At 42.5% G+C, this 25,569-nt stretch overlaps 1 protein-coding gene across 5 annotated transcripts in view; it reads left to right on the top strand.

The window, feature by feature from the left end:
- Window positions 1-17,397: 17,397 nt before the first annotated feature.
- The window catches only part of LOC112253101 (ankyrin-3), a 144,537-nt gene continuing 136,365 nt past the window's right edge, over window positions 17,398-25,569 (top strand). For 4 of the 5 annotated variants that reach the window (XM_042323627.1, XM_024425034.2, XM_024425032.2 and 1 more), the window contains exon 1: window positions 17,398-17,509. In XM_042323627.1, the coding sequence (XP_042179561.1) occupies window positions 17,429-17,509 (81 nt within the window). In that variant the 5' untranslated portion in view covers window positions 17,398-17,428. The remainder of the gene's footprint in view (window positions 17,510-25,569) is intronic. The other variant, XM_024425033.2, reaches the window with a different exon arrangement.

Below are 25,569 nucleotides of genomic sequence, written 5' to 3'. Positions count from 1 at the left end.
CCTTGATTCTACCTCTTGCCTTTCTGTCTTCCTTCATCAACATCCACATCCTGCTCTTACTCTTCTTCCTCCTCCCCCTCGTCCTCCTCCTGCCTTTCTTTCTCCTGCTTCCACACCCTGCCTCTGAGCGTGTTGGAGAGAGGCACCGTTCGCGCGGCAAAGCGGTTCGAGTGGACCTCAGTGTGAGTGTGAGTGTGAGTGTGTGAGTGTATGTGTGCGTGTGAGCCTCTCCAGTCCACTCTCTCTCTCAGTGGAACAGCCCTTTTTAAATGGACTTTTATATTGGTTTGAGACTTTATCACCACTGAAAGCAACACCACTGCCGAAGCACTACTGTACATGTTGGAATAAAAACAGATCAGAAAATCTTTAGTCCCAAGATGAGTGAGGAAGCTAAAGATAAAACCACTGGCAAACCAGCGCATCGTAAGAAGAAAGGCAAAAAGGTATGTAAAGGAACCAGCTTTTGGCTGTCTTTGTAAAAGCTGTGAAATGTGTTTGTATGCAGTGGTTGGTTTACACAAATGACTCCTGCTAGTTGTTTGTCTGGGATTTTAGAGTAAGTTTAAAGAGATCAAAGTGGTTTGTTTCATAAAAAAACAAGCCTCAAGTAGGATGGTGTGTGTGTCTTCATGCGTGTTCCTGCATGTTAACTTTGGTTAGACATTTGGAGAATGGAAAAATACTTTTGTTTGTTTCTTGTTTCTTCAATGCAGAGATCATAAAATGTTAATAAATACATAGATGTATTCAACAACAGAACATATTGTACAAAGCAGTTCTGCATATAATTGTTTTTGTGTGTGTGTGTGTTTGTTGTAGTGTGTATTTGACTCACCAGGAATGCAAAGCCATCATGAAAGGTCTGACTCACAAATCACTCATCATGACCACTGGTTGCTCTGGTATTTCCAGTGCACCTGATGATCTAAAGCAGCCTCATTATTACCTAAGCAGCCACTGTAAGGATGAAGGGGTAGGGACAGCCTCAGGGTTTGGGTGGAGGGAAGAATCCATCGTTGTTTCTCTTCAACGTCGTCAATGTGAGTCCACTGCTGTACTTCTGACACTGTCCTTCTGTCCCCAGAGGCCGTGATCAAGCCTTTGGATTAAAGGTGTTCTTAGGCACAGCACAGTGTTTCTGTCATGAAAGACAATATGTTTTTGTGAGTGTGTGTGTATGTGTGTTTGTAAGCAGTACTAAGTGTTGTTGTGCTGTGCTGTGCTTCTGGGGCTCTGTTGTTTTGTCAATGGGGTAAGCCCATGATAAATAGGATGCAGCAGGTTCCACTGATCCCTACAGGGCAGGACAGAGAGGAGGCCTTGGCCCGGGGCCGGAGGCAGGGGACTGGAGACCAGGATAGGGGAAAGGCTAGAGATTAGGGAAGTTTTGAGGGTATGGCTTTGAACAGGGGACCGGGCAGGGTTATCAGGTTGGGATAATTGTTTTGGTATGAATCTTTTGGCAGGGCCATGGCTGATACTGGGATGAAGTAAGCTCCTTTGTTGCCCCCCAATATCCCTTAGTGTGTGATGTGAGAACTGATATCACTCTGCTTTGGTTTAATCATACATCAAATTGTTGTTTTTGTCCCCAAAATACATGCAGCCACATGGGAACAAAATTCGGCTGGCATTCTTCTTGCTCCCTCTAGGATGCGCATATCAATTGCACACACACACACACACATACACACACATACACACACACACATACACACACATACACACACACACACACACACACACACACACACACACACACACACACACACACACACACACACACACACACACACACACACACACACACACACACACACAGGGCCTCAATTTGTAAAAATCAATGGCCACAGCTCAAAGGGTTTCCAAAGCACAGAAATTGAAAGAGCTGGTTACACAACTGAATCACAGGAAAACTCTAACCTCTCCCTTTTGAATTTCATAAATGTACCACAAAACTTTCAACCAAAAGAACAGATGGCTTGTCTGCCTAAATTCCTCTGGCCAGGTATTTGATTTGTTTCATATAAGCAGTGATGTAATGTGTAGTAATCATCACAGGAAATACTGCCCTCACAGGAAAAACACATGATTTCGTTCCGTTTTTATTGTTATTGTTTAGTTTCTTATCCTCTTATGTTTGTTGTGTACTAAATATAAAAAAAACTATGAAAATAAAAACTTTCATGAGTTTTTTTTCTGGTGAAGCATATTGCGTTGCATTCCATGTCTGAAATGTGCCGTATAAATAAAGCTTGATTTGATCACATGAAAACATGTGTTTTTGGAACACTTCACATGTGAAATTCATGTGGTTTTGGAACACTCCACATGTGAAATTCATGTGGTTTTGGAACACTACACATGTGAAATTCATTAAGCTTTTCTGTAAGTGTGGTGTTCTATGGCTAGGAAAGCCCTTTACCTCTTGCCAACTGTGCATGTCAGTAGTGCTTTGGAGACACGAGCACCTCCCTTATAGCTAGGTTGGCGTCTCTATTCAGCTACTGACTGTGATTTGCCTCTTTGGCAAATGAAAGGAGTGGCAAGGAGTGGAATGTTAGCTAAAACTGTTACCCAGACTCAGTGGCGACCAGTCATTCAGGGCAGGTGAGGCAGAGCCCCACATATTTTGAGCCCCACAATAAATACTTTTTATTTTTTTAAATATAGTTGCCTGTTTTGCATGTTATTTTGGCATTAATACGTGTCACATATCAGTTTGCAAACAATGTAAAAAAAAATATATATATATAAAATTGAGTTAATAAAGCCGCATACAAACATGGTCTCTTTTTTTTCTTTTTTTAACAAGGCAGCTCCAAAATGCAGGTGTTTCAGCCTAGCTCAGTGCTTTCTGTGGTGGTGGGGCACCCAGCAGAAAATACGGAGCATTGCACTGTGTTTGGCTCAGTGTTCTGTCACTCATGGGGACACTACATCACCACCAAGTCTAAGGGTAGAGCTCGAAAATTATAGTCCCTTGGGTGCTGCCATAGAGTTACATTAGAAATGCCCATCCAAGAAGGCTCAAGATCATTGTCCACAGATAAAATGACGTCAAATCATGTTATGTACAGTAGCTTTGATTGGACTGATCATGTCAACATCATACTTCCTACATCTTAGCTAGCAGTCATCATCATGAATCAAGTCGACAATCTACTGGCAAATCATTTTTAATCCTTTTCATATAAAGAGAAATAATGAAGAGAAATTATAGATAAAACGTATCGGTGCTCATTGGCCATTGGACATAAACATTACACAACAAGTTGGAAATCGCAAAATCAACTATGAGTGGTTTGGAAGGAATCAGTGACAGTGGCTAACTGCAAGCATTGTAAAGCAATCACTAGCCTGCTATTCAGTGGAGTGGCTGTTTGGTCCCAAATCTGGGATTAAGGGGATCTTTTCCAAGTTTAAAATGATAAGCATTCATCATTAGCCATGCTGTCAAAACAACTGTTAACTCGGAACTGCGAAAACTTGACAACTGGGAGACGGGAATAAACGAGCTCCGACTGGGAAAATACATTTTGTACGGTCATCCAACTCAGAATTGTAAATCCGTCCTCTTTCTCGAGCTACGACCTGAAGATCAATGACGTCATCATGATTCAACCTTGTTTTTTTTCCAAGTTCCCAGTTGTTTTGAAAGCACCATAAATCCTGAGAATGCCCGACTTTGATTACAAAATTTGCCCACGAAGGACTGCCATGCCACCTTCCTGTTCAAGTGAGCACAGCACAACAGGGTGAGTACAAAAATGTATTGTATGCTGTTGCATAAATAATGAAATATGCCAAGGAGATACGTATATGGTAGCTAAGAAAATAATAAAAAGTGCTTGTTGTGTAGTAAGATGTTAGTTGCCCATGTGCCTCACCCTAATAATTTACCCCTATTCATTTTGCCTACTGTTCACACTTGGTGGTGCACATGTAGCCTATAACCTGTTTTAGAGAAATGTAATCATTGATTATTGTTAGAGCTTTCATTGTCTGCTTATATGCCCACTTTATTTATCCTACGGTTCTGATTTGGTGTACAGGGTAGAGCACTGTAAGAACGGCCCATGTTCTGAATTCTGTCGCTGTACATTTTAAAAGTGTAATATTGACTGCGTCTGTCCTAGCTCGCTCATTAATGTCTTAATCGAAATTACGGATTGCCTCTTATCTGCTTGTCGTCCCCTTATGTCATAGTTTGTACATCTCAATTGTCATTAGAAGCCACATTTGTTTAAGCAAGTCAGCCATATCAGCTATGTTTTTTTAAAAGGCAGTAAATTAGGCTGAATGAACAGACAAGGCTTCGCTGATAGCCAACTGTAGAAGCGGTAAGATGTTGGGACTGCTGTTGGGACAGCTTTATGTAGGCCGTTTGTGGACACTGTTTGTTACTGTTAAAGTGCAATTCATGTATTTTTTGTGTTGTGTAGTGGCTTTGCTGGCATGCATCTCACTTTTCTTTTTTGCCCCACCAAGATATAACATGCTAAAATCGCCACTGCCCAGACTACCTCCCCTACTGCATCTAACCAGACCCGTCACTCCAAATCAGTGGAGGCTGCTGAGGGGAGGATGGCTCATAATAATGGCTGAAACGGAGGAAATGGAATGGCATCAATCACATGGAAATTTTATGTTTGATGTATTTGATACCATTTTACTCATTCCGCTCTAGCCATTAGCACAAGCCCATCCTCCCCAATTTACGTCCCACCAACCTCCTGTGCTCCCAATGTATTCTATGGTACAAGCAAACATCCAGTACAGCTTTGATAACATCAGGACCTAAATCTAGAACATTGTCAACATTAGTCACCTCACACCTCAGGATCCACAAATAGGCTCTACCATTGGGAGGATAATCAGTACAACTACTGGTGAACGATCTCTGATGAGGGCATGATACTGAGAATACCTTCTCTACCATATGCATACAAATGTATTCCTGTGATGGAATGTTAAAGTGTGTGTGAGCAGCAGATAAGCATGCCAGATGTGTTAATGATTGTAGCCATGGCAACTACTGTTCCGAGAGCGAGGGATATAGAGGGCGAGAGTGAGTAGAGGGAGAGTGAGCAGAGGGGGCCGGTGTTCTAGTCAACCCTGTAGCGATCAGGCCAAATATATATTTCATGAGACTCCTGATGGGAAATATTCAAGGATGCAATCAAGTACAGTATATTTTAAACGAAGGCTGCTGACTTCGACGATTATGGAAATGTTATAAATCAAACTGAAATGTAATTTGTGTCTGTGTTTGTGTGCAGCTTCAGATCCCAATGCCTGTCATTCAAATTCAAATGACGTAGGATCCTGGAGAGAACTTCAGTATACAGTAAAATAATGTGATTGATAAATGAAGATAACTAATATGATACTCCTCCCTTCTTCAGCATCTAGTTAGCATTTATTCAAAGTATATTCAATGTATTTCTTCATGTAAATATACTGTACATAGGTGAAGGATGTACATACAGCTGTGGGTTTGCTCCAGACACAGCTCCTATCATTGGAGGACAGTGGGGATATCCTGGCCTGTCACCTCACATTGCAAGAGGGGACAGCAGGTAATCTGTCTGTCTCCGTTGTCATGGCAATGACCCAACTCTGTGATGCTAACTTCTGCAACTCAGTACTAGAAAGGTGTTCCTAATGCTTGGTATACTCAGTGTATAATAATAATATAATAATAATAATAATATAATAATATATGCCATTTAGCAGACGCTTTTATCCAAAGCGACTAACAATCATGCTGTATGGTTGGTTATTGTCTGACTTTGACAAAGGCAGTGACACTTGGAAATATGTTTATCTATGTGAGACAAAATTATGTTATTTTGTGAGGTCAAAGGTTAGGCATTGGTTTATTTAGGAAGGACAAATATGATGTAGGGGACTGGAATCACTCTGTAGAGTTTTGACATTTCTTTCTTCCATCTTTTGTTTTAAATGATGGCCCAATGCCTTGCTCCGTGGCAACGGGACTGATAGTGCAGTGCTCTGGTATTTGTCTTAGTGAAATAACTCTGACAGTGACTAAGAGCCCTGTGTTTAGAAGATTGGTGATATAATCCCATATCAGAGCATTGTCGATAACAACACAGTCTTTCTGAAAGTGCTGACAGAATTCTCCCATGCAATACGTTGAAGTACCAGTCTGTGTTTTTTCTTCTAGATTAAGTTAATGGACCTGGCACAGAGTGTATCCTTAAGCGGAATAGGTTTACGCTTTAGATTAGAAAGTATATCAAGAGGAGCAGGATGTGTGTGTGTGTGTAAGAGAGAGACAGAGAGAAAGACAAGAAGAGAGAATAGCCCAGACCAATGAGAATAGAAGAAACAAAGTGAGGGGGTGTGTGTGTGCGCACTGTGACATACTGATGTATCAAATTAATATTTGGGTATTTTTTTAATGTGTAATGTTAGTAATGTTGTGGGAAAACATTGTTGGTGTGTGTGAGAGATTTTCCTTTTCCTTCTCCTACGTCACCCCTCCACCTCCCATTTTTTAAGCTCATGGGTGTGGCATGATAATCATACACCACCGTCCTTAAACGTGTGCACGCAGACACACACACACGCATCTTCTTCTGGGATCTTCCTTGTGCTCCTCCAGGCAGATGGGCCCCAGCACAGCTGCATGCCCTGGGGAGAGGGCAGAGGGATCAACCTGTCAGCCAGTCAGGAGAAAATCAGACACAAATGAACTGTATCCGTCTCCCACAGCGAGAGAACGAGAAGGAAGGCAGAGCATGGAGAGAGACAGAGATAGACAGACATAACGCACATTACATGGAGAGAGGGAGAGAGAGAGAGAGAAAGAGAGAGAGAGGAGGACAGCAAGATCATACGAGAGAGTGAAATAGAGTGAGAGAAAGAGAGCATAGAGAGAGAGAGCAAGAGAGAGAGAGAGTATTTATACAGCAGCAAACTGGCACTAAATCATCGTCACGGTGTGTGGGTCTGTTGCCATGGTTGTGGAAGCGTTTCTCTGAAGCGAGGTAGGGGGAGTTAAATAAATCAACATTAGCCTGACCCCCACCCAATGGCATTAGTGCCATTTTCCGCTGGTGATGTAAACCAATTCTAGAGCAGCAGGATGGCTCTTTCCTTCCCCTGCACCCCAGGCCTTTAGGGCAGGAAGTGAGTATGAGGCGCTGTCGCTGGTAGCTCTAGAAACCAAACCCCTGGACCAGAAATATGATTATTGTCACACACAAACATACACATATGCACAGAGACACATATCAGACACTCTTAGAAAAAAGGGTTGCAAAAGGGTTCTTTGGATGTCCCCATATGAGAACACTTTTTGATTCCATGTAGAACCTTTTTTGGTTCCAGGTATAACTCTTTTGGGTTCCATCTAGAACCCTCTGTGGAAAGGGTTCTACATGTAACCCAAAAGAGTTCTACCTGGAACCAAAAAGGGTTATTCAAAGGGTTATCCTATGGGGACTTTTTTGGTTCTAGATGGCACATTTTTTTCTAAGAGTGTAGGTATCCAAGCACATACAATATCAGATGTAATGAACCAGGAATTCCAGGAACAGGTGTCTTCCACCCACAACAGTCCACCTTTTTAACCTGGTCTCTGTTCTCTTCTCCATCAGTGTAGAACAATTCTGAGAAAATGTCACCCTTTTGTGAGTTTCATGGTCAGCACATGAGAGAGTGAGTGTACCAGCTTGTACTCAGCTCAATAGACACCAGTGTCTTTCTGTTCCTCTCTTTGTGCATGGTCACAAAACATTAATGCTGAGTCAAGGTATCCCCTGAAATGTTGCTGAATGCTTTCCAAATCCGAGTGCCACAAGGCAACTGAAAGGCCCACATTTCAACCTGTTCTGGCTCAGGCTTTGATGTCTTTGAGCCTATTCCAGAAAGCTCTTTACAGATGTAGGATCTTAATTTTAACCAGTTTGCTACAGCAGGAAAATAATCCTACAGCAACAGGAAATAGGAACTATTGTGTGGATAATAATGAATGGATATTTTTGTAGGGTTTTATACATTTTTGTAAGGGATAATCGAGTGTGAAATTACAAACTTCAGAAGCCTTTAAAAACCTCAAACCAGGAAAGTTCTCCTGCAACAGGGTGATCAAATTAAGATCCTATATCTGTATGTGGTCCTTTGGCAGTGTTGCTGAACCTCTGGCATTGCCTCCGTAAGATCATTCTACAAAAATGTCTTCATGTTCAATGTCTTGCTTCTTGCTCACTCCGCCTGCCACCTCATCGACTCCAAAGAACTGTCAGTCCTGGTCTGAGTCACCAGGACGCAAAAACCCTTTTATCAAGTCTGAGATCTTCTTTAAGCTCTCCTGAGTGTCACCATGGAAACTGTAAAAGCTATTGAAAAGAATATACTGAGCTCTACCAAAAGTCATTTATTAAATGCTGTACATTGACAGTGAATAATTTCAGCTTCAGTATAATTTAGCAGGAAGCAATGTATGTCATGATATTAGTCAACCTATGCTTTTTTTAAATAATTGCTTCCAACACTCTATGCCCCCCTCCTTTGGGGAAGAGCACATTTGGTTAATACAGGAGTAATATAGGAATGTAGCTATAATCTCGCAACTCTTCCCTGGGGGAAGCTCTTTGCCGACTAGGCCAAGCCAGACAGGTCCCTTCGCTCCGTCCTCAGGTTGAAGGATGGCTGTAATCCCGGTGGATCCCCAACCCACTCCAGAACATCACGTCACGTCTCTGCTTGGAGCCACAGCGTTTTTCCCAGGCTCTCTGGTGTCGGCATAGGAACCCGATAGGCTGCTCCTGAGACAGGAGGCTGGGGGTGGAGAATGTGGTCTGGAAGAGCATTTAAATGTCCCAGCGCTCCCGAGGGACGTAGATCTGGGGGTGACAGCGATGTAACATGACCCCACAGGGAATAACATCACCTGGGACAGCCAGCTCCCACACAGTGAGGGAGAGAGATATGGTGGAGGAAGGAAAGTAGGGACAGAAAGAGATAGAGACAAGCATACAGACAGAGAGAGCGAGAGAGAGCAAGGGGGGATAGGGAGAGAGAGAGAACATCTTAAGCAGAGAGAGATGTCAGCATATAGAGAGAAAGGAAGCCGTGAGAGAATGTGAGTTCAGAAGTTGAATTGGAAAGGGGAAAGATAGTGAGAGGTCAATACTCACACCTAAAAAAAACCTCCTCAGTCATGCGATTCAAATTCCCATTGGATTTTATACAGAGCAATGCCATGACCAGCTAATGACACAGTAATGTCACAATATTCATAGTGTTATTATTGCAGACTGGCAGTAGTGATGCTGTTATGATATTTTTAGCTCTCTGAAAACTGAGTAGAACAGGAGAGGAGGTGCCCCTTGTCATAATTTATGGTGTAGTCTAAGTGACCGTTTTGAAGAGCCACACTGAGCCTTCACTGATTCAGCTACTTTACCCAACACTATGTTTGGCCTGGGTTCACAGACACACACACTCACTCATGCATTACAATTATCTTCACATCACTATTCATAATATAATGTGTGTGTGTGTGTGTGTCTGTGTGTGTCTGTGTCTTTTAAAAAGGAAATGGATATTCGATTGGCAGATCCAAAAGTTCACTTACATAGCTAATAGAGGAATGAGAAACAGGATGAGAGACAAAGTGAGTTCTCTGGTAAGCAGAGATGGTGGAGAAATGAAATGAGAAATCAGAGTGATAGGTTCAGGGTTAGGGTGAACACAGTGAGCTACATCCACTCTATGCTGACATGCTTTTAGCATATAGATGTGATTCATCAGATTTTCCTTTGAGCCTGGGATAGTCCATTCCCCCACCATAGGCTTTAATGAGGAACCCAGAGACGGTTTGTTCTGTTCTGTCATTACTTCCCTCTTTTCTCAGCAACAAATTTGAGATTGTATTGCTTCTGTAAGAGTGTTTTGCAAAAAACTTACCATTACAAATCTGTTTTTAACAATAGAAACATGCAATACTGAACTAAAGGCTCAATCACAGAATAGATCACTGAGTACCTCTCCTTCAGTTTATTTTATCAGCCTGTTTTGTGTGACATAGCAGCCTTTTTGAAGAGGAGTAGTCGAGGTTGGAAGGGGGTAGTTTCAGTCAGAGGGGGTGTGAAATTACTGCAGGGATAGAAGGCTAGGCCAGGGAGGGCTTTGGGGGGTTTGTAGAGGGCTAGTTTGGTAGTTAGTTGTTGTTGTCAGTGACACATTTCTGGAGCCAGTGGTCAATAGGAGTGTGGAGTGTAACAACCTCCCACCAAGACTGTGTGAGACTGTTAACGAGATACCCCAGAAAGCAAATCAACAGTGGGTGTAAATGTATGTGTGTGTGCTTGCATGCACGTGTGCGTGCATGTGGTGTGCATGTGGTGTGCCGCGAGCATGTGTACATGCGTGAGTGTTGTATGCGTGTGTTTGTTTGCTTTGAGGACTGTGAGGAGTGTGAGGAGTGTGAGGATTGTGAGAACTGTGAGGAGTGTGAGGACTGTGAGGAGTGTGAGGACTGTGAGGAGTGTGAGGGTGTGTGCTTCTCTATTTATATGTGTGTGTGTGTCAGAGAGACAGGCATCAAAAGCAAGAGGCCCCTTTTCTAGGTACAAAGAGCACACCATAGATCTATCCTACTTAACAAATATGGATGCATGTTGCATGTTGGCGTCGTCTGTCAGTGTTCACTACGTCTGTGATCTTACAGACTCATAGATACAGTTTCATCTCTGGGTGGAGAGGCCCCCCATTACCCTACATATAGAACAGGCCAGGGTGCCGGCAGGAAGGCATTAGCCCGGCCAATCCCTCAGCCAGACACTAATTGAAGACAGAGAGTCAAGCTGAAGCCAGAGCAACCAGAGCAGCCATCGTAGCTTGTTGCACCAAATGTCCTGAGTTGTGCCTCACACACACATACAGTGAAAATGAATTCTCTCTGACACTTAAAGGGATACTTTGGGATTTTGGCAATGAGGCCCTTCATCTTCTTCCCCAGAGTCAGATTAAGTGATTTATACAATTTTTTGTCTGTGGGTCCAGTATGAAGTAAGTTGCTAACTATTGCTAGCACAATTTCAAACTAACGTTAAAGCAATGATTGGAGCTCTATGGGTATCTGTAGCACAATGATTGGAGCTCTATGGGTATCTGTAGCACAATGATTGGAGCTCTATGGGTATCTGTAGCACAATGATTGGAGCTCTATGGGTATCTGTAGCACAATGATTGGAGCTCTATGGGTATCTGTAGCACAACGATTGGAGCTCTATGGGTATCTGTAGCACAATGACTGGAGCTCTATGGGTATCTGTAGCACAATGACTGGAGCTCTATGGGTATCTGTAGCACAATGACTGGAGGTCTATGGGTATCTGTAGCACAATGATTGGAGCTCTATGGGTATCTGTAGCACAATGATTGGAGCTCTATGGGTATCTGTAGCACAATGACTGGAGCTCTATGGGTATCTGTAGCACAATGACTGGAGCTCTATGGGTATCTGTAGCACAATGACTGGAGGTCTATGGGTATCTGTAGCACAATGATTGGAGCTCTATGGGTATCTGTAGCACAATGATTGGAGCTCTATGGGTATCTGTAGCACAATGATTGGAGCTCTATAGGTATCTGTAGCACAATGATTGGAGCTCTATGGGTATCTGTAGCACAATGATTGGAGCTCTATGGGTATCTGTAGCACAATGATTGGAGCTCTATGGGTATCTGTAGCACAATGATTGGAGCTCTATGGGTATCTGTAGCACAATGATTGGAGCTCTATGGGTATCTGTAGCACAATGATTGGAGCTCTATGGGTATCTGTAGCACAATGATTGGAGCTCTATGGGTATCTGTAGCACAATGATTGGAGCTCTATGGGTATCTGTAGCACAATGATTGGAGCTCTATGGGTATGTGTAGCACAATGATTGGAGCTCTATGGGTATCTGTAGCACAATGATTGGAGCTCTATGGGTATCTGTAGCACAATGATTGGAGCTCTATGGGTATCTGTAGCACAATGATTGAGCTCTATGGGTATCTGTAGCACAATGATTAGAGCTCTATGGGTATCTGTAGCACAATGACTGGAGCTCTATGGGTATCTGTAGCACAATGACTGGAGGTCTATGGGTATCTGTAGCACAATGATTGGAGCTCTATGGGTATCTGTAGCACAATGATTGGAGCTCTATGGGTATCTGTAGCACAATGATTGGAGCTCTATGGGTATCTGTAGCACAATGACTGGAGCTCTATGGGTATCTGTAGCACAATGACTGGAGGTCTATGGGTATCTGTAGCACAATGATTGGAGCTCTATGGGTATCTGTAGCACAATGATTGGAGCTCTATGGGTATCTGTAGCACAATGATTGGAGCTCTATAGGTATCTGTAGCATGGTTGCAGATACCCATAGACTTTCACTCATTGCGCTAAATGCTAGTTTGCAATTATGCTAGCACTAGTTAGCAACTTCCTTCAAACTGCATGCAGAGACATAAAAAATCTGACTCTGGATAAGTAGATAAAGGGTCTCATTGACAAAATCCTGAAGTATCCCTTTAATGATATGTGATTAATGCGAGCGGAGAGAACAGGGAGGGAGGGTTGGAGGAAACATCAGAGGGGTCTGAAGATGATATAATGGAGGCCGGGAGGGTAGAGTGGATGGGTGAGAACTGGTGGGGGAGGGAGGGAGGCTCTTATCCATTTGTGTCATGAATAAATCTCAGCAGATAGGAGCAGCAGCAAAGCTCAGTTTGGAAGAGAATGGTGGCCTTTTTCCCCCTCAGGATACTGATCACTTCTTAGACCGGCAAGGTCAGCTCTGGATGTCATCTTTATTGGGATTGGGATTTGGGTAGGATAAACTGATCCTGGATCTGCATTAGACAGGTGACCTTTCCCCTAAGGCAGAGGCTATCCCTTTCCACAGGCAGGCCAAAGGGAGATCCTGGTGGTGCCCGTCTATGAACCTGGTAGAGCTCCAGAAGCGCTCCAGATCTGATGGGTGGCTCACCAGACTTTGGGCAAAGGCGGTTGGTCCATGGGGACAACAAAAAAAGTGAGAGGTGTCAGTGTGGCTGAGTAACAAGTGTAAAAACCTGAGTGGGAACATAGGGAGAGGTCTTTGCACTTAGAAGACCTTCTTGTCCAGTGTGATTTACAAAAATAAGTGCATTCGGGGAGGAGACAACCACAACACGTAGCTTAATAATCACCCTCTTCAATATAACACAGAGGAAACACAATGGAAATCTCTGATCTCTGGAATTACCACATCGAAAAGGTGTTACATAAAGCTGTGTGGGAAGATGTGATCAACTCTGAAAGTCAGAGTCCACATGATGAAATACAGTCAGCTAGGTGTACTGCTGTGGAGGCTATGTATCTGCTGGGATTTGACTCTGGGTGTGTGTGTGTGTCTTTGTGTGTGCACGTGCAAGTACAAAATATAGTTGGATCTCTCCCTCTAGATTCTCCAGACACGAACACTTTACTAGTGGAATTCTACAGGCTCCAAGTCTGAGCACTTAATAACACACTTCCTAGACCGGCAAAGTCAGCACAGCCCAAGATCACTGTCCGGAGGCTGAAACCACAACAGTGCACAATACAGCCACGACTGTGAGAACCATCCCATACACGCATGCACACACACACACACACACACACACACACACACACACACACACACACACACTCACTCTTTCTCTATTACACTACAACCAAGCTTATATTATACCTATTCTATTGAGTCAAGTACTGTATATCTAGACATGTGCAAATAAATCATGTAAAGGAATAATATGACAGAGAAACCTCTATGTGATATGTTTTGGATATCTTGGTTTAAGAAAATAATTGCAATAATGGGTGGTTTTGTAATCCAAGCCACAGCTACGATTAGCTGAATACCACATTGCTATTGATGGGGCTTCGTCCTGTGAATTGGTAATGTAATGAGATGGTACTGATACTGAGACAGCCAGAGAGGAAATTGAGTTAGCATGAATTCTGCTCACTTTAAAATCAGTTTTAAGTTGGGTTTATGCAAAGAACCTAGGCAGATATCATCAGATCTTCAGACAAGGAAATGTGTCCTTTTAGTGGGTGCTTTGTAAAAATGTCTGTCTATTCCATAATGCTATCTGAACTCTTCCATCATCCTCTCAGCCTGTTTGGGAAGGGATATACTCTGGTCTTTCCAGGGATAAAGGAGGAGAGTGGATCCAGCTTCTATAGAGGGGATTTACCTTATTATTCTGCCTATAATGCCAGCTAATTAGAGCTGTCGAGCTGCTGATCATTTGAATTAAGGAACACTGTCTGAAGAGCCGAACAAATGTCAGATTTTCTATAGAGAGATGGTTAGGTCCCAGTTGAGTGTGCTGCTGAGTATCAGGAGATCACGCAAACACTGTTTCACTGTGGATAAAGGCAACCCCAGAATGAGCCTGACAGAACATGTTATGTGATAGAATTAGATTTCTCCAAACAAATTCTTAGAGTTGACTCTTTTCAAAGGAAGAAAACAAGACATGGAAAACAACTGACGCCTTACGAATAATGTCAAATCTTATCTTAAAACCCTTCTCACTACTTATCTTTGGCCTTTCACTGAATACAGTAAAAACAATCATCTAAACACATACCCTCATTCACTGTGTGGTGAAATAAGGGGCAGGTTGCTTCACATCTTATATATAGACCATGTCATAGAAATACAGTATAATTGATTTATTTATATGGACCATGTATCTCTCTGCTCGGAGTAGTGCACTAATGAACCAGCATAGTGTTATGAGTCAGGGTCATGGTAGTTTTAGTGTAAGGAATGAAGCTGGATTAGAAGCAAACACTTCATCTATCACCCATCAGAGTGCCTCTGCCCTACTCACATTGACAGATAAAAGAGAGGCGGAACATTCAGCGGTTCTCACATGGGTTCTCACTCTCCCTCATCTTCATCCCTCTCGCTGTCTCTCTTGCTCCCTGCATATGTTTCTCTATGGTCCTTTCTCCCTCTATGTTTACCTTTCTGCTCTATCTGTCAATCTCTTACTTACTGATGACTGGGTGACAGACAAGTGAAGTCAGAAGGCAGGATACTCCAACCACCCTAGTCATAGACTGTTATCTCTGCTACCGCACGGCAAGCGGTACTGAAGCGCCAAGTCTAGGTCCAAGAGGCTTCTAAACAGCTTCTACCCCCAAGCCATAAGACTCCTGAACAGCTAATCAAATGGCTACCCAGACTTTTTTTTACGCTGCTGCTACTCGCTGTTTATTATCTATGCATTGTAACTTACCATTACCTACATGTACATATTACCTCAATTACATCGACTAACCTGTACCCCCGCACATTGACTCGGTACTGGTACCTCCTGTATATAGTCTCGTTATTGTTATTTTATTGTTGATCTTTTATTTTTTACTTTAGTTTATTTACTGAATATTTTTCTTAACTCTTATTTTTCTTAAAAACTGCACAGTTGGTTAAGGGCTTGTAAGTAAGCATTTCACTGTAAGGTTTACACCTATTGTACTTGGCGCATGTGACAAATAAAATGACATTTTATTTTATTTGAGGCGGGTAGAGATTCTACACACAGTCCTCCCTCTTTGTACACATGTACAGCACACACTGGCGCACGTCTGTACATCAAAGCCTTCATTATCCTCTGCCTGCCAACAAGTAGGATCAGTGGCGAGAGAGAGAGACAGAGAGAGAGAGAGAGAGAGAGACAGAGAGAGACAGAGAGAGAGAGAGAGAGCAAGAGAGAGACAGAGAGAGCAAGAGAGAGAGAGAGAGAAAGAGAGAGAGAGAGAGAGAGAGAGAGAGAGAGAGAGAGAGAGAGAGAGAGAGAGAGAAAGAGAGAGAGAGAGAGAGAGAGAGAGAGAGAGAGAGAGAGAGGAGAGAGAGAGAGAGAGAAAGAGAGAGAGAGAGAGAGAGAGAGAGAGAGAGAGAGAGAGAGAGAGAGAAAGAGAGAGAGAGAGAAAGAGAGAGAGAGAGAGAGAGAGAAAGAGAGAGAGAGAGAGAGAGAGAGAGAGAGAGAGAGAGAGAGAGAGAGAGAGAGAGAGAGAGAAAGAGAGAGAAAAGAGAGAGAGAGAGAGAAAGAGAGAAAGAAAGAGAGAGAAAGAAAGAAAGAGAGAGAGAGAGAGAAAGAGAGAGAAAGAAAGAGAGAGAAAGAAAGAGAGAGAAAGAAAGAGAGAGAGAGAGAGAGAGAGACAGAGAGAGAGACAGAGAGAGAGGTACCCCCCTGAGTGTGTTGATAGCTTTCATAAAGCCTGAGCGGAAGCAATGAACACTTGCTGTTATGTCCGACTCTACATCTATTTCCTCTCCTGGAGACGCGCCACTGAACCCTGCATCTGGAGCATTTCCTGGAAATCTGCTTTAACAAGCTCCCAAGAGTGTGTGAAAGTATGATTGTGTATTTACAAATGTGTGTGCCTGTTTATGTGAGTGTGTATGTGCTGAGAGGGTACACACTGTGTGTGTTAAATGAGCCCTTAATTAAAATGAAGTGAATAGCTTGAGGAGTGATTTGGGTCAGACAGAGAATGGGCTCTCCTGCTGTTGACGAGGGAAGTCTCTCTCTATGACCCAGATAATGATAGTTCAGCTCAAAGCACTAATCAATGTGGGAGTGTCTCATTGCAATGGCATAACCCCATTAACAGCCTGTTTGAGTTGGATAAGTAATCTCTGAACCAACCAACCTCCCCAAATGGCACCTTCTTAATTTCTAACTGAAAGCACATGTCAACTATAACTATACGCATCAGTCTCAACTCTGGAGCAGACAAAAATACCTTAACATAATGTTGAATGTTAATAAGCAACAATGCTCTTTATTTAATCTCTGTGTAGACAGACAGTCATGGCAGAGACACAGGCAAATAATCCTTTATCATGCCAGCCAGTGTGTCTCTCTTGACTGTGTCTCAGCACAGATGAATCCATTTAATCTTCTAACAGAACTCAAAAGCTGGAAATCTCAGACATGAGTGTAGTTCCAATATCAATGTCTGTCGCTGAAAAATGCCAAACACACTGGAAAAGTCCGTTTGTCTTTAAGACTAAGAATAAGAACAGACTCTTTAAAAACAAAGCTGTAATCACAGGAGATTAAAATGACTGGCAGCCGGGCAGGTGCATTTCAGATGTTTTTAAATCTGGTAGGTTTAGCTAAGAATGTGTGCCAAATATGTGTGAATGTGTGTTTTTGTAGCTCAGTAGCCTGCCATTGAGGTAGTCTACTCTTCTGTCTTCTATTTACGGCTCTGTGCCTGCGCGCCCCTGTCAGTTGCCTAGGAGACCGCGCAAGGCGCGCTGACCCCTCCAGACCAAAGCAAGCGCACGCAGAACGTCGGTGTAAGCTACAGGTAGCCTAACCTCAATTTGATATGATTTCACAGAGCGACACACGGCGCATGGATTCAAACTGTTTTACTATTTCTCAACATCTCCTTTTAGTAGATAAACAGGTGGGTCAACTGATTTGTTATATTAATTAATGTATTTTATCCCCCTACTGCCCATTGCTTCATTCATCTGACCCACTGTTGTCTCATGGGTTGCATCCTTTCAGGGTGAAGCTCATTAGTTGATCTCCTAACTAGATTATCTGAGCTGTTGGGTGATTAACTCACTGTAACCCTTATGTCACTTGTTGCTAAAGTGTGCCGAACAGCCTGCTTTTTCCATAATGCCATAGTTGTGTAGGCCTTCCAGGTTAGGCTATTGTTCTGTTGGTGTTGCTTTTCTGTTCTACTGTTGTAGGGGATGTTAGATTATTGTCTTATCTTTTCAGATTCTATTCCCGAACAGAAATTCTCCCTTTCTGTTGTTAGTTTATCTATAGGCCATACTCAATGGTAGAAGAACCAATGAGATTTCTCTGTGGATCTGTGTTTGAATGCTCAACTTTGACCTCTCAGCTTTTCATTTCCCCTCTGGCTGAGTAGCAATGACAGTATGGGGTCAGTGGAGAAGGTGAAGATACAGCCAGGGTGGCTGTGGTTATGGGGATTTAGAGTGATATACGCATCGGTGCCCAAATGTTATCTCAGCGTTGAGGTGGAGATGATGACAGCTTTCATGTGGGGGTGGGAGAATGAGAGAGGGGGGGTGTCTTATCCCCCACCCCCACAAGGACTCCACTGGAGTGACATTTGAAATTTCCATTTATGTGTGACTGAAGTAGCAGCATTTGAAAGGAGTAAGAGAGGGGGGGATGGAGTGAGGAAAGGGAGGGGATGAGGAAGGGTGTTGCTTATGAGGTTCGCCCTGGATCTCATCTCAGCGCTATAAGGCTTGTAGGGAACATTGATAAGTGCCTGCATCTTCTCTCTCTCTCTGGGATATTGTGTTTCAGAGATGGAGAAGATGATTGCATCTCATTGATGTATGACTTGGTTTAATGTTGTTGCTGTGAAATACCAGCTAGCACATTTGGATCCTTGGAAGTTGTGGGAACGTATGTTTTTCATTTCCCATTCAGGTAGTGACACTATAAGTTTCCTGACCGGTAATAGAATGTTCTCTGAATGTTACTAAAGTTCTTGGTACAATTTGAGAACATTACTTGAAATAGAGCCATGAGGTAACCTGTAGGAAACATTATGCTGAAGTACTGAAATTTCCAAATGAAGAACCTTGTTTCTTAACGTTCTCTGAACTATTTGAGAACATTCCCAATGTCAAACCAGTTGAAGAACGTTCCTATAACATTACCATAATTGGAATGAAATGTAACAGTGTTTTGAACTTTTAGGAAACGTTATTTTTAAGTAATGAAATCAAGAAAATTATAATATTTTGCTAAGTTCCTTAAATGTGCTGAGAATTTTCCAAAGTCAAGCAACTATCCAGTTTCCCAAAAGCATTGTAGCACTAAGATCATCTTAATTCCATTTAAACTAAATGGACTGGACGAAAGATGATCTTAGCGCTACGATGCTTTTGGGTAACCCAGCCCTATTCCATTCCCAGAAAGTTGTATGCAAAATAACAAACCGTTATGTGCTAGCTGGGATGCATCGATCACACATTTTTGATCGACTGATGTTTACTTTAGGTCCGTTTTCAGATCCACGTAATGTGAAAACTAAAGTAGAATTGACAGCAATGTGTTTCTTGTAGACCTCAGAGAAGAGGCTATGCTGATTTGCAGTCATTTCTGAAGATCTCATGTCTGGCACTCCTCACTGTGTTTTTCTCGATTAAGGAAGTTGTCTGTGTGGAGATCCATAATTAGTTACCAAAGTGCATGCTGGGAGTTTATCCAATCAGCAGACTCCCTGATTAGGAGTCTTGTTTATCAGTTTTCAATCATCAAGGAACAGGATAGTCAGGTAACAATTGCTGTTACAATTCATACCACGGTAATTCTAAGCATAGCTGTCCGTGCTGATTGATGCATGATTACTGTACTTGTATCCACAAGTGCATCGCCCTGTATTTCATTAGAATAGACCTCTATGTTGATGCAAGGTCTTGAGGCGAAAAGAAGCCCTGCCTGTTCGATCAGAGGCAGAAAGGCAGTGAAGATTTTAACGCACACACACCGTTGCATGACTTTGCGATACAGCCGGATTAACTTCTCAAAATTGAATTTACATGATTAACTGTTACAATTTATGATATTCTCATTTGTCGTCTATATGAATTATATGGGCAGGAAGAGGCATAATGGATCCGTATCAGCTACAGTTGCATCATTTCAGTTTGTGTGGATTATAGCTGCAACTGGCATTAATTGCATTTTCCCTTCATCTGAGTAGTGTTGATTGACTGACACACACACACACTCTGATGTTTGTGTGTGTGTTATATAAATATGGCCCTCATCCATGGCTCAGCTCTGCCTCCATGTAGGGTTGTGTAGGACAGGGGCTAGAGTTCATGCGAGGCGTGTCAAGTCCGTGAGTCTGGAGGAGAGGGCACGACATTTATGCCACCTCTTGTCTCTCCTCTTATCTCCGTCTTAGTGTGAATATGAGAAAGAGGGAGTGTGTTAGAATGTTTATCACATAGGGTATGCATAACCTTACCCTTCTTAAACGTTGGGCTTGATTGTAGTGTGTTATGGCAACAAATGCATTTTTTTCAAAGAACCTGTTACAATATTGGAATGCATTTTTGTATGCGATATCATTCATTGGACCCTGTAACCTTATCCCTGTCAACGTAAGAGCTAACGTAGTAGTGGAAAAACTACAGCCAGCCTTGGATGCCCAATGTGTCCTTCTTGCCAATCAGTGAAAACTAAACCTGCATGCCATAGGCTGTCCTATGTGAACAGAAACTAGAGTACCGGCATCTTATGAAGCCTTGGAAGACTTGACATGGCGCTAGTTGGGTTGAAGGTTGCAGGAGTTACTGCCTGGCTGTATTTTAGATTAGTTTGAGTGGTGTCTACCTGCATGTCATCTGCCAAAGACTAACACAGAGAGTGATGACTCAATTAAGATCCTTGTTCTCCTACTGCAAATTTGGGGCCAAAGTGAAATCTTTAGGTACTCCCAACTTCTGCTTTCAACTCTTAGTCCAATAACATCACACCACCCAACACACCCTTAACGGGAGCAGAGCTTTCCTTTATGGAGAGGAGTACGTGTGTGTGTGTGTGGTTCAGGAGTTCTCTGTGTCCCTACAGTGCTGCCCAGCTGTTTGCTGATACACTAATAAGGGACAGGACGGGAGTGGTACTTTAGAGGGGAGGGAGTGCGAGAGGCTCCCCAAGCTCTCAGGACTTGGCACCCCTCTGTGAGCCCATCGTGATGGGAAACTCGACACTCAGGATATTCCACTGGCCACTGGCTTAAGCACGCTTATAAGAGTAATAGGTTTGGTAAGGGTACGCCCGCACTTACACATACGCTCTGACATTTTCACAACCGCACACTCTCACAAACTAGCCTGTCTGCAATCATGCACAAGCACCTGCATAAACATGAGCACATGCTTACACGTACATTTGTCAAATAAGCGTAGGTGCTTACAATTTGAAACACATTCAGACACACACACCATTCTGATCTCGTGACCACACCGTACGAATGAAGTGTCCTATCCACAAGCAAGATGATTGGCACAGAGAAAGCATTACACCAGCAGCAAAAGACATATGGCATTGCAACCCAGTGATGGGCATATGGCGCTGGTGGCTTTTGCTACACACAGTATGCAGGGAGGAAGGTTCTTGTGTTTGATGAGCATCCAAAACCCAGAACAGCGTGGCTAAAATCGACATGGTTTTACATTATGTCACGTAGCTACCAATGATAGTTATCAATTCAAAATGAATGCATTTGCACAGCATACATCCTCCCCTTTGCAATAAACTGTGCCCTACAGCTTGACTGTGTCCAAAGGCTTGTTTGAGCAACGGTGTTCTACTGTATAAATTGATTGTCTGAAATGTTTTTGCTATACTCAAAATAAATATTTTCCAGAAGGTTATTTGCGTAACAGATGTCTTGTTGATTGTTGAGGAACACTAGCTGTATTTCTACATCCACTGGATGGATAGACTGGACTACGGTCAGTTTTAATATGGATTCCACACAGTGGAGCGGAGGCGGTAATGGATAGATAGACTGGACTACGGTCAGTTTTAATATGGATTCCACACAGTGGAGCGGAGGCGGTAATGGATAGATAGACTGGACTACGGTCAGTTTTAATATGGATTCCACACAGTGGAGCGGAGGCGGTAATGGCCAATTCGGGCATGGGTTGTCATGGCAACCATTGTTTGCCCGCTGCTTCTTTGTGAGTAGGTTCCGGAGTATCCTGGTGACAGTGTCTGGTCCCTACAGTGACTCTGGGGTTTTGTGACAGTTTGTTTGGTGACTCTCGTCACCATGGAGACATGCTCTCCGTGAGGTTCCTGAGTGCAGGAGTGGACAGCGCTCCGCTGGGGTGTTGGTCATCTGTCGTGAGTGGCTGGAGTGGCGGGGGTTGTGACCCACCTCTCTACTGTACTCCACTCTAACCACTATACCCTTCAACCTCCCCATCGCACCCCTCACACACCAGTGGCCATTTGGTCCATATTTAGCTTGCCTCCGCTCTCTCCTCTCTCGCTCTCTCTTCCTCCATCTCTCGCTCTCTCTATGAAAAAACCTTGAGCTCCTTGTCTCACAGCTTTTGTCCTTTTGTGGTTCCGATTCTAGTCGAAAAGCAATCAGACAATCTACTTTATGATCGTCATTAGGACATGACTACTGGAAATGACTTGGGTTTTAATGCACTCTGTTGGTTTCTCATCTGAATCATCTCATCCTGGTCTGAGAGCCTGTCCCGGACAGGAGGCTATGATTTAATTGGACCCAACACATTACTTCTGTGCCATATGGAAATAAAAGTTGTGTAGATGACTTGCGGTTGACTACCACTTTCTCTCAGCCTATTTGATGTTGTCTCATGTTTTATGCATTCAGGTGGTGACAGATTATAGCCGGATTACTTTATAATGATCCAAGGTATTGGTAATGAACCTCTGTTTCATTGCAGTAGGAATCGTTAAATAAACCTGTGTTTGAATTGGAATTCGACCGTGAAATTGTTTATTCTTTTGCCATTTTCATGTGAAACAGACACAATTACCTACCATGCACAGCTAGCAGCAATGGATGTGTCATTTATATGGGCCAGAAATGAGCTTTTTGAAGAAACGCTTAATCGAGGAACAATTCCATGTTTTGTTATTCATTGACTATCCCTTGGGATCCTACAGCATCATACAGAAGCCTGGCTGCGCTAGGGGGAAAACATCTACAAACGGGAAAGGTCTTTCACCAAACCCATTAGACAGTATGACCCACCATCCACTGTCAAAAGACAAACTGTGCTGCTTCTGTTGTTCTTCTCTTCCTATTGACTCATTCCACCCACAGGAGTAGGATGTGGATAGTAACAGAAATCATTCACAGCTAGGCTATGACTTATTCCCCCCATCTGTCCTGTTGACTACAGCAGAGGAGCATCTGGGCTTTCAGACTGTCTGCGACTGTTGCAAATAAATAAGTGAATTCTGTGTCATGTACAACTAAAGATCACCTAAGATCACCTGCTGTTATGTTACACATGTTATGTTACACATCTCCAATATCTTCTTAACACATCTTTTGATGGTAATAATGCTTCAAGAGCCCTTTGCACTGACTACACTCTTAGAAAAAAGGGTTCCAAAAGGGTTCTTCGTCTGTCTCCTTAAGATAACTATTTTTGGTTCCAGGTAGAACCCTTTTGGGTTCCATGTAGAACCCTCTGTGGAAAGGGTTTTACATGGAACCCAAGAGGGTTCTACCTCGAACCTAAAAGGGTTCTTCAAAGGATTCTCCTATGGGGACAGGCAAAGAACCGTTTTAGGTTCTAGATTAAACATTTTTTTAAAAGGTGCTAAGACTATAGTTACTCAGTCTGAAACTTGCTGGAATAATACATTTTTAAAACTCTTCTTTTGAAGATGAGTACTTGTTTCATCTCATTGATATAACAGTGCTGAGCTCCAGGTATTACGTATCCAAGTATACTAATTATCTTAGAACATCCACCAAGGTGTACATTTGGTCATTCTCTTGAATTATTCCTTGGGATAATAAGGCTATAGTAGGATGTGGATAGTAACAGAAATCTATACAACTGTTAGTTCTGATCCTGGATGCTGACAGTCTAACTGAGAGTCGATATGTCGGCCAGTCATTTTCACAGACAAACAGAATGTATATACTGTGCCTTCAGAAAGTATTCACACCCCTTTTTATTAATTTTTTTTATTTTACCTTTATTTTACCAGGCAAGTCAGTTAAGAACAAATTCTTATTTTCAATGAAGTTAACAGTGGGTTAACTGCCTGTTCAGGGGCAGAACGACGGCTCAGGGATTCGAACTTGCAACCTTTCGGTTACTAGTCCAACGCTCTAACCACTAGGCTACCTGCCGCCCCTTTACTTTTTCCACATTACAGTTACAGTCTGAATTTAAAATGTATTAAATTGAGATTTATTTAACACTTTTTACAAAATACCCCATAAAGTCTACGTGGAATCATGTTTTTTGAAATTTTGACAAATGAATAAAAATAATTCAGCTGAAATGTCTTGAGTCAATAAGTATTCAACCCCTTTCTTATGGTCTAAATGTAACCTTTATTTATTTACCTTGGCAAGTCCGTTAAGAACTAATTCTTATTTACAGTGACAGCCTACCCCGTCCAAACCCTAACCCGGACGATGCTGGACCAGTTGTGCGCCCTATGCGAGTCTCAATCACGGCCGGTTGTGATACAGCCTGGAATCAAACCAGGGTCTGTAGTAACGCCTCTAGCACTGAGCTGCAGTGCCTTAGACCACTGTGCCAATAAGTTCAGCACTAAAGAATTGCTTAACAAGTCACATAATAAGTTGCATGGACTCACTCTGTGTGCAGTAATAGTGTTTAACATGATTTTTGAATAACTACCTCATCTCTGTACCCCACACATACAGATAATTGTAAGGTCCCACAGTTAAGCAGTGAATTTCATATACAGATTCATCCACAAAGACCAGTAAGGTTTTTCAATGCTTCACAAAAAAGGGCACCTATTGGTAGATGGGTAAAATAAAAAAGCAAGCATTGAATATCCCTTTGAGCATGGTGAAGGCATTGATTGGTGTATCAATACACCCAGCCACTACAAAGATACAGGTGTCCTTCCTAACTCAGATGCCAGAGAGGAAGGAAACCGCTCAGGAATTTCACATTGAAGCCAGTGGTGACTTTAAAACAGTTTAATTGCTGTGAGAGGAGAACTGATGATGGATCAACAACATTGTAGTTACTCCACAATACTAACCTAATTGACAGAGTGAAAATAAGTCTGTACAGAAAGAGAAAAATCCTAAACATGCATCCTGTTTGAAACAAGGCACTAAAGTAACACTGCAAAAAATGTGGCAAAGCAATTAACTTTTTGTCTTGAATACAAAGTGTTATGTTTGGGGAAATTCCAATACAACACATTACTGAGTACCACTCTGGCTGCATCATTTTATGGGTATGCTTGTAATTGTTAAGGACTGGGGAGTTTTTCAGGATAAAAAGAAATGGAATGGAGCTACTGTAAGCATAGGCAAAATCCTAGAGGAAAACCTGGTTCAGTCTCCTTTCCAACAGACACTGGGAGATGAATTCAGGCCAAATTTACATTGGAGTTGCTGAGTGGCTGAGTTACAGTTTTGACTGAAATCTGCTTGAAAATGTATGGCAAGATCTGAAAATGTTTGTTTAGCAATGATCAACAATCAATTTGACAGAGCTTGAAGAATTTTGAAAAGAATAATGGGCAAATGTTGCACAATCCAGGTGTGGAAATCTCTTACCCAGAAAGAGCCACAGCTGTAGTCACTGCCAAAGATAGAATAGATGAATACTTATCTAATAAAGATATGTGTTTTATTTTTCAAAAATGTTAGTTTTTATTCCACTTTGACATGAAAGTATTTTGTGTATATCGTTGACAAAGAATGACAATTAAATCCATTTTAATCCCACT

Source organism: Oncorhynchus tshawytscha, linkage group LG06 (assembly GCF_018296145.1).
Source record: "Oncorhynchus tshawytscha isolate Ot180627B linkage group LG06, Otsh_v2.0, whole genome shotgun sequence".
Taxonomy (NCBI): domain Eukaryota; kingdom Metazoa; phylum Chordata; class Actinopteri; order Salmoniformes; family Salmonidae; genus Oncorhynchus; species Oncorhynchus tshawytscha.
This window is presented reverse-complemented; position numbering and strand designations above follow the sequence as displayed.